This window comes from Dasypus novemcinctus, chromosome 8 (genome assembly GCF_030445035.2).
Source record: "Dasypus novemcinctus isolate mDasNov1 chromosome 8, mDasNov1.1.hap2, whole genome shotgun sequence".
Classification (NCBI taxonomy): Eukaryota; Metazoa; Chordata; class Mammalia; order Cingulata; family Dasypodidae; genus Dasypus; species Dasypus novemcinctus.
The window spans coordinates 55,792,172-55,805,794 of record NC_080680.1 but is presented as its reverse complement, the minus strand read 5'-3'; the positions used below and the strand labels follow the sequence as shown (position 1 = coordinate 55,805,794).

The window sequence follows — 13,623 nt, the reverse complement described above, 5'->3', positions numbered from 1 at the left end:
TATAGACTCAGGTAAGATTCCCTGATTCCTAAATAGACTGTATTTCTTAGGTCAGTCTATATGTCTTCAGTCTTATTTCTCTGCTCATTTTTATCTATTACTCAGTTCCCCAGAGATATGGGAGAATTGCATGATCCTGTCTTCTATTTCCTGACTTCATTTTTGCTGTATTTAAAATTTTATTGACTGTCTTCATTGTAATAGTATTTTTTTTTTCTTTTTCTGAGAGATGTTTGCTTCTTTTTCCTGACTATAGCTCCTATTTCCATAAATACAATGAAATCTGAATCTTTTCTGTTCTTAGCAGAATCTTTTCTGTTCTTAGCAGGCACTGGGGACTGAACCCAGGACCTCCCATTTGGGAAGCAGTTGCTTAACCACTTAAGCCACATCTACTCCCTGAAATTTGAATCTTTTGAAGGAAGTTGTAGAAAATATCTTTTCCCTGTTCATTGCAGTAACAGTTTCATAGGAAGATATTTGTACTGATGATTCAGTGTGTATATTATGCCATGTCCTCTGACCTTTGGTCATATTGTGCAAATGTGAGTTGAGATGGGTTCTTTTGAAGATTGTGTAGGTTTTGTCCATATGTTTCTTTTTTTTTTTTTTATAGATTTATTTATTTATTTAATTTGCCCCCCCCTTCCCCCGGTTGTCTGTTCTCTATGTCTATTTACTGCGTCTTGTTTCTTTGTCCGCTTCTGTTGTCGTCAGTGGCACGGGAAGTGTGGGCGGCGCCATTCCTGGGCAGGCTGCACTTTCTTTCGTGCTGGGCGGCTCTCCTTACGGGGCTCACTCCTTGCGCATGGGACTCCCCTACGCGGGGGACACCCCTGTGTGGCAGGGCACTCCTTGCGCGCATCAGCACTGCGCATGGGCCAGCTCCACATGGGTCAAGGAGACCCGGGGTTTGAACTGCGGACCTCCCATGTGGTAGACGAACACCCTAACCACTGGGCCAAGTCCGTTTCCCATGATCAGGTTCTAACCAAGGAAGAAGGAAGGGGAAAGTTTAAATTTACTGTAATTTCACTTGCTTAATTTGTAAATTAATACATTAGAGAAGAGACCAATGCTAGAGAATCACAATGGGGAATTGCTTTCTGTGTTTGTTGTGACAGCCATGACTTTGTTGATGCTTTGTGTGTGTGTGTGTATGCATGTATGTACATGCATGGTTTAACATGATTTTCATTACATATATAAGTGATTCTATGCTGCTGCATGCTCCCACCTTGCACTCAGTGAATTTCTTGAAGTCACTGGGTAGGATCCATACATACCATCTGGCTGTCTTCTTTTAATGAGAAAGTGTTAGTGGATTGTGAAGTTTCTTCTTACGTACCAGATGAGCTCTTCTTTCACATGTAGACTCAACTGGCCTGCCTTCACTTTGGTCCTATCCAAACTGTTTTTTATAGAAATTCCACCAAGTTACTGGTGTTAAGACTCTTGTCCTTCCCTAGTTTCCAGTTTTGTTGCAATGTTTTCTCTGTTATTATATTCAGTTAGACTTCCCATAAGGGAATTAGCAGAGTGGGAGTAAAAGGAAACAAGAAAGAGTCAGACATATATGTTCAAGTTGCCATTAGGGCAGAAGTTTCTCAAGGTTTAAGGAATCTCTGAAGTATGAGAGAATCAGCTAAATCAGAGGTCTCTAAATTTTTGATTGTCTAGCTATCATTTAAAAAAATGCCTACTCTTTTCTCCCTCCCTTATTTCCCTCCTATCTATTCATATATAATATATACTAATAACTAATGTGTTATGTACATTATTTATGTATCATGTATAAAATGGAAATGAGATTTAAAATATGTTCATTTAGAAGTTCTAGTATTTTCTTCCAGAGACTTCTGCAGTAGGGTACTCCATCTTGGAGACTACTGATCTAGGTCTTATTCTAATTCTCATTCATTTAGTAAATATTTGGGCGCCGTAATATGACCAGCACTATGCTTTGAAAGGCATGATATTCACACAGCCATTTTATAGTGACAATTTTATAGATATTCAAAAGAAGTACCAATAAATTTACTGTTATACTTTTCCAAACTGTTTTCACTTGGATTTTATGACTTTTTAAAAATATGGTATAATAATTTGCTCCTAATCCAAAAGGTAATTTTTTTACAAATAAATCTTTGGCATATGAGCCAGAAGCTGTGGACTTCCATTTGTAATGAACATCTGTGTGGACTGCTGTGATTTAGTGATGTAGTTGTGAAAAAAAAAAATGACACAGAGCCTGTGCTTGTGGAGCAGAACATTATAAATGAAATACTGTTGTGACAGCATAACAATGAAATTCCGATAAACATAATGAAGAAAGATAGGCAAAAGAGACCTTTGACGGTGGTCAGAGGGGTCAAGATAACTTAATTAAGGAACTAACTGTTGAACTGAAATCTGAAACAACTAGAAAAGAATATAAAGGAAGGTGTAGAAGTCTGAGCTCTGCCCTGGAACTCTTTGTTCATAAGAAGTGAGACCCCAGAATCTGCATTAAACAAAATGAGCAAAATTCTCCCAACTGATGTAGTGCAAGAAGACTCTTTCTAAGTGAACTAATGGACTGGGGTAGGCTGTCCAGAATGCAAGCTGAGGGAACAAGATTTCAGAGATCCCTTGGTTGAAGGGCACAGTGCAGGTTAGAGGAACGGAAATGAGGCCATGGAGGCAGGCAGAGTGAAACAGGCAGCATCATTCAGGATGAGGTTGGTGATGGAGGTGGGGCAGTTAACATGGGGCATTCTCAGCCACGGGGTGGTTTGGAGTGCTGTCTGTCCTAAGGAGCATTCTGGGGAGGCAGAGTTGAAATAGTTTGAAAGATCGCAGGGATATTTTCTAATTTTGTTTGTCATTTTTTGAAGAGGAAAAAGAAAGGCAGTTTTGTTGTCTTTTTGTTGTTGTTAAGCCAGTATAAATATGATTTTGGCATGCCTTAGTGTTCTCAGCAACCACTCTCATCACTGTCTTGTTTACCTTTAGGAGAGAAAAACAGCCACATTAAAATCACTCCAATATGCTGTTCTCTCCCAGAGGATTTCCTATCAGAAACTTGTTTACCTTTGTATCCTTTATAGAAACTATTCCCCAGCTTGACTGTGGGTTAGGATCACTTAGGGCATAAAAAAGAATAAAAGAAAGTATAGAAGTCTGAGTTCCACTCAGGAACTATTGGCTCATAATTTCTAGAAGTGATGCTCCAGAACCTGTATCAACCAAAATAAACAGAAGCCTCCCAAGTGATCTAATGCATTTATGGTAGGACTGGTCCTCTGGCCCCTAAAAAGATGTTAGGGTAACACTACCTGTTTTCCAGTTAGGGTAACATTGCCTCTTCCCCAGATTTTTCATACAAACAGGTAACAAATAAGCATTTTGTGAATGGGTAAACAGATATCCATTTGATTTTTAACATGTGGTGTTTTCACAGGTAGATGGCACAAACCTTCAGGGTTTTACCAATCAACAAGCAGTAGAGGTGTTGCGACACACAGGACAAACTGTGCACCTGACACTAATGAGGAGAGGTACAAAGCAGGAAGCCGAGCTTACGTCAGCAGAGGATGCCACAAAAGACGTGGTTTTATCACCTCCTAATGCCAGCATAAGCAAAGGTAACATCAGATTGATCTGGTTTAACATTAGAATTTTATTTCATTTTGATTTTTTCTAATTCTGAAATAATTTATTTGAAGAATGGTTTCTACCCTCAACTATTATTATGAGTCAAATGAAAAGGAAGTTTGATAAAGTCAGGATTACTTAGAACTAGCACTGTGTCCATTAACTAGCGAATGGGCCTCTGAGTAAAGCACCTTTATCTCTATACTATTCATTCAGTTGCCATTCCGCTATTAGAAACATGCATGGTCATTTCCCTTTCTGCTCCCACTTTACCTTACTTTTGAATATCATGGCAATGCTCTGTCTTTGGTGAGAGGACTCTGCTTTGACCTGATTATTTATGTGGTCTCATAATGTCTAAGTGCTCATCACTTTCTAGTAAGCAAATTATTGAAGTTCTTGTGTAGCTCAATGATGTAAGGGTTTGTTGGTAAAAGTTGGGCTGTTGGCTGGAAAATTGTTTTACTTCTAAAACCATTCTGCTATTTACACCATATACTACTTCAGTATTACAGGAAAGGAAGGCAAATCAGTGGAGAAATTTGTCACTTCTTTGCTACTATTAATAGAAGAACTTTCCTTTAAGTACACATGGTTTTTGAAGAGTTTACCTTCTAAAAACAAAGTCTTATCTAGGGATTAAATTTCTAGATATATCCAAAAGAATTGAAAGTAGAGACTGGAACAGCTATTTATATACCAGTATTCATAGCAATGTTATTCAAAATAGTAAAAAAAAAGCCTAACAGAAAGAGTCTAAATGTTCATCAACAGATGAATGGATAAGCAAAATGTGGCATGTACATACAATGGAATATTATTCAGCCATAAAAAGGAATGAAGTTCTGATATATGCTACAGCATGGATAAACCTTAAAGCCATCACGTTAAATGAAATAAACCAGTACCGAAGGGCAAATATTGGGGAGCAGGTGTAGCTCAGTGGTTGATGCCTGCTTCCTATGTATGAGTTCAATCCCTGATACCTCCTAAAAAAAAAAAAAAAAGGGCAAATATTCTATGATCTCACTTATATGAAATAACTAGAATATGTAAATTCATAGAGACAGAAAGTAGATTATACATTACCCAGGGGGCAGGGTATCTTAATGTATATAGAATGAGACTTTAAGATTTGGTTTGATGGAAACATTTCAGTAGTGGATGATGGTGATGGTAGCATACCTTTATTTCTTTGTGAATGTAATTGATACTACTGAATTGTACAAAAATGACATAAAAGAAGAAATTTTGAGTTGAATATATATACTACAATAAAAGTTAAAAACAAAAATAAAGAAGCAACAAACACACAATTAGGTAGAAAAATTCAAATGCTTGATTATATTAAAGACGTAACTACTAAAATAATCTTATCTTTAAGACAATTATGAAAAAGATGAAGATTCTTTATCTTTGAGGAGAAACACCAACATATTACCAACTGAAGAAGAAGGTAAACACTTGGAACCAGGTTATTATGTCCTTATTTAGTCTTTTTAAAGAGGAATTATTTTTATAAATGTCATTCAGGACATTTATAGAGACATCAAATGTCTCTATGAATATACTGCAAATTTCTAAAAGTATCTTTCAGAAGAGAGATATTTGTAAGTCCCTTTTTGGAGACGTGATGGATTGCTTTGTAGATGTTTAAAATGTAGATGTACTTCAATTATATGTAGTATATTTTCTTGTGTAATTTTTTTTTTCCTCCTTCTACATTTACCCAAAACCCTTTTGGAATCCATCAGTTGTGCACATGGTTTTAATTTAATTCCCTTGTTTCTGTGCTGTCAACATGTCTCTTTAGAGAGCAAATGATAATAAAACTATAATGTATTTTAAAATAAACACTAGAGAAGTATAAGCTTTTAGGAATGAAACTGTCCAGTGTTGGTAGGCTTTTTCTCATTTCTCAAGTTTAAAAAAGTTCTAATTTTTCATATTGGGAAGTTGGTTTGGAAAGGAATTGTACAAAGAAATTATTAAACCTTTCTGAGAATTATTTCACTACAAATTTAGAGTCCATCAAGCTGTTTAAAATTTTTTTTGATCAGCATTATTTTCATCTGCAGTTGTGCTAGAGTGTAAACTGCCATCATGTTAGGCTATGTGCCATGTGCTTTTTTTACTAGTCAAGATCAACTTAGATATGTTGGTAACTTAAATCTGCTGGATAACGTCCAAAGCAGATCTCCCTTTGTTTGAGTCTTCCCTTTTTTAACTGAATTTTGGGACACTAAATTTGAAATTTGAATGGTAAAAGGGACATTAAAAAATTAACTTAGAGAGTTCTGTGTAGTAGAGATTTTTTTGAGAACTATGATGACTGGAAACCTTTGAATATAACGTTTACATTCTTCTCAGTTTCTTGTTTTAGGTATTTAGACTTCAGTGTTGTGTACATAATTTGTTCAGTGATTTTATTTTTTAAATTCTTTTTCAGTTACTGGGGTTCTAATTTTGGAGTTTTCTTTTAATGCACACTATCAACTTTTCATTGAATTTTAATTTATATTTTCTCATTGTGCATGTGCTTACATAGATTATTAATTTTGTGTGTGTGTGTGTGTGTGTGTGTTTGCTAAGGGACATAGCATGGGTCCTTTTACTCCTGTAGGACCAAATGAAAAAATGGGAGATGAGTTAACCTAGAGGCCAGCAGGGCTTTTTATTATAGTCATTAAAGGACCATCAAGTGAATCCTGGAACAGCTAGGAGTCCTCACTCTTTTATATGAAAGTTAGACATTATCTGGATACTTTGCTGGAAATATAGTTAAGATTGAAAAGAAATCTCTTAAAAGAGTATAGCATTGAACACGCAAATGACAGGGTTCTAAATTAAATTGTTAAAATATGTATAGAAAGAAGAATACTCATATTTTAGGTAAGGAGTCTGATTTGGTCCCACATATAGATTCTGGTGGGTGTCCCTTGTACAGAATGTTAAGATATGGAGATATTTATCATTTGTCACTGACTTAATTCTTTTGACCATTTCAGAGTATCCATTACTGGCAGCTGAGCCTGAAGAAGTAGAAGATACACAACAACAAGATGCTGCCTTGCTCACAAAGTGGCAACGGATTATGGGAATTAATTATGAAATAGTGGTGGGTTAGCTTACTGTAACTCCCTAACTTGCAGCTGTATTTGAGCAGGAAGTACATGCCGTCATAAAAATGATCATCAGAATCTGTCCCAGATAAGTAATAAATGTCCAAGGCTTTTTTGGAAGCCCTAAAAGTGCTGATCTGGATGTTAAAAATTAAGGTTAAAGAAAGTTTGATAGTAACCAAGGAACTAAAATAAATGGGATAGGAATTTTAGAATTTATAATTCATCAATATTTTAATATTTCCAGAAGTAGCATAAATAATGTATATACAAAGAAGAATTATTTTTTGTTTCTTAAACTTGTAATTTATAGAAAGAATTGGACTAGAATGACATAATTTACTTAAAAATACAACAAAAATCATCATGAACTATATACAGAATTGCAAAGGGACTCCTTCTCACACTTTATCACTCTCTGTTTCCTTAAGAGGTTTAATTCTGCTTAGTTTTTTTTTTTAAGATTTATTTTTTATTTATTTCTCTCCCCTTCCCTGCTCCACTCCCTCCCCCCCATCTGTCTGCTCTTTGTGTCCATTCGCTATGTGTTCTTCTGTGTCTGCTTGTATTCTTGTCAGCGACACTGGGAATCTATGTCTGTCTTTGTTGCATCATCTTGCTGTGACAGCTCACAGCAAGATAATGCAACACCCTGGGCAGCTATCCTTACGGGGTGTACTCCTTGCGTGTGGGGCTCCCCCACATGGGGACACCCCTGTGTAGCATGGCACTCCTTGTTTGCATCAGCACTGCTCATGGGCCAGCTCTTACATTGGTCAGGAGGCCCTGGGTTTGAACCCTGGACCTCCCATGTGATAGGCAGACACTCTATCCATTGAGCCAAATCCTCTTCCCTCCATACTTTTTTCATATCATTGCTTTTATGCAATTGTGAATGTTAGCTTATTAATGATTTGCATATCTAATATAACACTAATGATCTGTTATCCTAAAAAGAACTTTAACAAAGTTGACATCAGTTGTCAGTCTTTAGGTGACTATTCATGTACTGCTGGATTAGAAGAGGTAAAAGGCAGATAATAATGTACAATATTAATGACAAGCATTTATTGTACATTTGTTTCCAAGCTGTGTTCTAGTGTTTCATTTAATTCTCATGACAATTTTTTTAAACATTCAAGATGATTAAACATTAAATAAGAATTAGGGACGCAACAAAAAGAGACAAAAATTCCAGGTGCCGCTGACAGGTATGCAAGCGGACAGAGAAGAACACACAGTGAATGGACACAGAAAGCAGACAACTGGGGGAGGAGGGGGGAGAGAAAAAAAATAAAAATAAAAAGAATTAGGTTATATTCAGCTGTTATTACAAATTTAAATTGAGTCAAGGAAAAATACAGTAAGGTCTGGTTTAACTGGTTAATTTAACATGAAAAGAAAGTTCAGAAATTTCTTCTGTGGGATAAAGTCAGCATGTCTGGTTTGCATACTTGAGAATGCAGTTCTTCAGTTGAATAATGAAGATGACGCTTTGACTAGCTATTTGGTCACAAAAGTCAGACTTGAGTCTGAACTTTTAACTGCCCTTTGTGTACATGCTCTTTTTTTTAAGATTTATTTATTTATTCATTCCTCTCCCCTTTCCTCTCCACCCCCCACCCCGGTTGTCTGTTCTCTGTGTCTATTTGCTGCGTCTTCTTTCTTTGTCCACTTCTGTTGTTGTCAGCGGCATCAGAATCTGTGTTTCTTCTTGTTGCGTCATCTTGTTGTGTCAGCTCTCCGTGTGTGCAGCACCATTCCTGGGCAGGCTGCACTTCCTTTCACGCTGGGCGGCTCTCCTTACGGGGCACACTCCTTGCGCGTGGGGCTCCCCTACGCGGGGGCACGGCACTCCTTGCGCGCATCAGCACTGCATGTGGACCAGTTCCACACGGGTCAAGGAGGCCCGGGGTTTGAACTCCGATGTGGTAGACGGACGCCCTAACCACTGGGCCAAGTCTGCCGCCTACATGCTTTCTTGATGGCACTCCTAGTAATTTGTCAAGGGCAAAAGTATTCTATATGTAAGAAAGCACTAAATTATTTATTAGCCTGGTCAGTCAAAGATCTAACTTCAGATCATTTGCTCTCTAGTTATAGCACATAAATGAAATCATAGAAGGAGCAGTGTAGAAGAAAGGATGGATCGACATTATCATTGTGGATCTGGAAGGTTTTTCTAAGAGGAAGTGAAATCTAAATTGATTTTTTTTTTCTTTTACTGACTTAAAATAGTGTAGTTATATATATATATATATATAAAATAAAATTTGCCACTTTAACAATTTTTAAGTTACAGTTTGGTGGCATTAATTACACGCTCAATGTTGTACTTACCATCACCACGTAAACTGAGTTTTAAGGGCTGAGAGGGATTTCATCCAGCATTAGGTTTCAAAGTCAGATAATATAGCTTCTGATATTGACCCTGCACATACTATCATTAAGATTTGGAAGAGGTCTCTTTTACTGCAACTTTACAGTAAGGTTTGTTCATCTTTGGGTAAACACAAAGTATTTGCATGAGTAGGAAAAAAACCCAAAAGAATGTTATAATTGTCAGTAATTTTTTTTTCTTTTAGGTGGCCCAAGTGAGCAAGTTCACTGAGAACAGTGGTCTGGGGATAAGTCTGGAAGCAACAGTGGGACATCATTTTATCCGATCTGTTCTACCAGAAGGTCCTGTTGGACACAGTGGGAAGCTATTCAGTGGAGATGAGCTATTGGAAGTAAGGAGCCATGCCATTTATCCCCCGCCATTAAAAATCTGAGAAGTAGAAAGATTAGCATGGTGAATCATTAAGTACTTATTTTAAATTTCTCTCTGAAAGGTATTTACGAGAGAGATCTTCAAATGAAAACCCAACCAAAGAAGAAATATCCAATCTGTGTACTGTGTATATATACACTGATCTTTGGGACTCATTCTAAGCTTTTTTTTTTGAGGTCCAGAGAACTATAAAAATTTTAAAACATTTATTCGGTTTTTAGAAAAGGTAATGTAGTGACCTATTTCAAAAATCACAAAGAAATTAAAGATAAACAGTGAAAAGTCTCCTTCCTGACTCTATCTTCCCATTTATCATCACCCTTCAGTAGACAACTACTGTGTGTAGTTTTTTTTGGTTATGTGCCATTTTCCATTTTGATTTTTTTCAAATATATAAAACATCAATTTTTAGATAACCTTTACCATTTTCCCTTCATTCTTTGGGAATATTTCTTATAAACTCTCCATCCCAAACTCCTATGCTGGTGAATCAAACATGGATGAAATCAAATGATTTTCCTGAGTATTCCTTTGAAGGTTCAGTTCCAACAAGACTCTAAACTTACATGTAAATTGTTTTAGGTAGTTACTACAGGTGTAATATAGTTTTGAGTAAAGCAGAATTATAGTACCCATAGTAAAGTTAAAATTTATTAAATAAAAATTATTTTTGAAGAAATATTCATGTTATAAAATATTTTTCTTTCTTGGAAAATTAATTTCTTTCAATAGGTTAATGGCATAACTTTGCTTGGAGAAAATCACCAAGATGTGGTGAATATTTTAAAAGAACTCCCTATAGAAGTGACAATGGTGTGCTGTCGTCGAACTGTTCCACCTACCGCCCAGTCAGAATTGGATAGCCTGGACTTATGTGATATTGAGCTAACAGAAAAGGTATCAGATTTTGGACATCTGAATGTATAATAGAAGGGCTGAGTTGTGTGCGACATTTTTTAAGTCTTTTTTTTTTTTTTTTCCCTGCTGTGGAGATAGAGGGGGCTGGAATTTGGTTTCCTCACATAGCCCGTGGCTTGTAGTCAGACAGCCTTGGAGTCAGACCTGTGTTTGAATCAGACCTGGCACTACTGTATGGATGACTTTGAGCAAGTCACTTCATATTTCCTTTTGTCTTCTGTAAAGCGTAAATGATAATTCTAGTCTCAGAGGGTTGCTCTTAAGGTTAAATAAGGTAATAAAATAATAGATATTTTATTGCACAGTTTAATTTAGTTACATATTCTTGTATATGCTTGTATAATTTAGTTACATATTCTTAGGAAATAGACACTCATATTGTCCCCATTACTGAAATATGTAAATGGAATGTCTGTACTATGTGGTAAAAGGTACTTATCACTTACTCAACTCATTGTCAGCACATAGTGAGTGCTCAGTGACTGGGCACCATTTCTGTGCATATAGCTCTTATGTGCACAATATGCATACTTTTAAAATGTGAGAAATTTGAGCACGTTATATCACAAAATTTTCAGTGAAATATATAAATTTCCATTTTCCCACTTATTTTCTAGTGCAATCAAAATGTCAAGAAATGGAGCAAATCAGCTTTTCTGAGGACATGTAGATATATAGTGTTAAAATTTGGATTTCACATAATTTGAAGTCTAGTCAAATCTGATGTAAGATATAATGAGAGAAAATACTAGTATTTGATTTACAGTGTAATGAAAGGATCAAACAATGGGATAATTTTGCAGACTTTGAAGAATAAGGTACAAAATTTAATATTCCTATGGAGATTAGGTTAGGGTAGAATCAAAAACGTAAATCCATATTGTGTGAACTCAAAGGACAGCACCATGTATATCCATACACATTTGTATCAGCTATAAATGAGATTATCACAATAAAGCAGGTAGACAGACTTGTACCCATGGTCCAAGGCTGTGAAATAATTGATTAAAAGCAAATAATAGTGCACAAATTAGTATTTCATCATCACGAACACAGGCTACTTAAATTTAACATTCATAGAGTTGGACAAAGTTGAATTAACCTAGATTCATTATCATTTATTTTTATGGAAAGAGGCTTACATTTTAATTACTTCTTCCTGAGTGCTTTATAAATTTTACCTCATTCAGTCCTCAAAAAATTCTGTGAAGCTCAGGCTAAGAATATTGTTCAAGACAACACTGATAAGAAATACTGAAGACAGTCCAATCTGACTTCAAATCTTATGTCTTGTCACTGTACTCATTAATTTATTAATGAAATAAATCATAAGTCACAACATTCCGGAACCCTTGTTTACATAGACTACAGAACTTCTACACATACCCATTTTTCTTGAATTTTTCTATGTATTTATTATAAGAGTTCTTTTTATTTAATATCAAAATAGCTTTACTTTTTTTTTAATGTAGAAGTAATTCAGACACTTGTGAAAAAAATGAAAATCATCCATGGTTATGCTGCTAAGCTGTAACCATTGTGTATTTTTATAGGAAATCTTTGATCCATAACTTTCTAATGCTCATTACAACTAGTTGTTTCTTCCTCTTTAACAGCTTTCAATAAGCTACTATAGTTCCTAAAGGTTTCAAGATAAGCTGTTGTTTTTATTCCATAGTTATCTTGCTATGAGCAGATGCTGGGAAATCTCTCTTTTCCTCTTAGCACTGATGCATTTATCTTCTAATCTAGTGCCTCTGAAATAAGAGCTGTCCTTGTCTGTTATCCAGCCTCATATAGACCTAGGAGAATTTATTGGGTCCTCGGAGACAGAGGATCCTGTGCTGGCGGTGACCAATGTGGGTCGGAATACCGAGGTGGTTCAAGGACCTTTGGCCATGTGGGAGGCTGACATTCAGCACATAGAGCTGGAGAAAGAAAGCAGAGGACTTGGCTTTAGCATTTTAGATTATCAGGTAAATATATCTGACTTTCAACAAAAAGACTATATATCCTAAAAGTATATTGTTGATAGCAGAAATGTCTCCATACATTTTCTTATTTCTGGGGAAATCTTTCAGAATAGTAATTTATAGGATTTATTTGTTTTTCTTTTAACATTGAATTCATTGAGATATCTTGTATTTCAGCTCTTGGGAACTTGAAGTACTAGCAGAAAACATCTTAGAGAATGTCATAGAAACATAATTTTATTTGGTCATTCGGGGAGTTTGTTTAAACTATTTGTATTTCTGTGCTGTTAATATTGATAGTTCGTATTTTAATGGTAAGACCCTTATTAGATATTTATTGCTATTGTCTGAGGTAAATGATGGATTTAAAGGTGGATATGTTGTAAATTCCCTTCATTTGACTAAATTTGTGAATACTGCTTTAAGTTGGTCAAGTGTGACCTGCATACTTACCCTGCATAATTGTAGCCTGTGCTGAGTAACTGAGCAAATGCTGAAGTCTGTCTGAGAGAGCGCAGCTGTTGCTCCTCATCAATTAATACTGAACCAGAAAGCCATCTCAGATGACTCCAGGCAGTTGTGTTCTTCATAGGACCTGATTCTGGAGTCTTATTCTAATAATTAAGATTGCTTGTCTCTGAAAATACTGTATCACCACGTACACTATGGTCTCTTTCTACATTTCTTGGTTTCAAAATTAGATATTCAAATACATCTTTAAGGGAAAAGGAAAGGCCAAACTAATTTTATTATTGTGAGAGGATCCAGTCTGGCTATTTAATTTAAATATTGATTATAACAGACAGAATATCTGAGGTTATATAAGAATAGTGTTGTTCCTTAGATTCAGAGCAAAGAAAAACCTTGTGTTTTTTACTTTTGCAAATTGTGTTTATTATGCTAAAAAGTGGTTTCTGTAGAAATGCAAAATATGCATTTGGCACAGTGCTGTACAATGCCCTTACCTGGGAGGCCAGGATGAAAGCCAGGCCCAGTGTTCAGGACACTCACATTTCATGGGACTTGATGTTCTGCACAGTAACATTCCATTTAACAAACATTGCTCTTAATAATTCCTATACCTGCCATTTAGCCTCAGGTAATAGTTATAAAATTATGACAATTACTATCAAAATTAAAATTAAAATTTGAAAGCTTTCTGTATGATGTAAGTGGTCTACTCAGGAATGATGGCAAGTGA

At 35.8% G+C, this 13,623-nt stretch overlaps 1 protein-coding gene across 19 annotated transcripts in view; it reads left to right on the top strand.

The window, feature by feature from the left end:
• The window catches only part of MPDZ (multiple PDZ domain crumbs cell polarity complex component), a 175,200-nt gene that overhangs the window by 76,650 nt on the left and 84,927 nt on the right, over positions 1-13,623 (top strand). For 10 of the 19 annotated variants that reach the window (XM_058301853.1, XM_058301864.1, XM_058301862.2 and 7 more), the window contains 6 exons: positions 3,443-3,626; positions 5,021-5,110; positions 6,645-6,754; positions 9,344-9,490; positions 10,264-10,428; positions 12,240-12,425. In XM_058301853.1, the coding sequence (XP_058157836.1) occupies positions 3,443-3,626; positions 5,021-5,110; positions 6,645-6,754; positions 9,344-9,490; positions 10,264-10,428; positions 12,240-12,425 (882 nt within the window). The remainder of the gene's footprint in view (positions 1-3,442; positions 3,627-5,020; positions 5,111-6,644; positions 6,755-9,343; positions 9,491-10,263; positions 10,429-12,239; positions 12,426-13,623) is intronic. The other 9 variants (XM_058301867.1, XM_058301855.1, XM_058301860.1 and 6 more) reach the window with 1 other exon arrangement.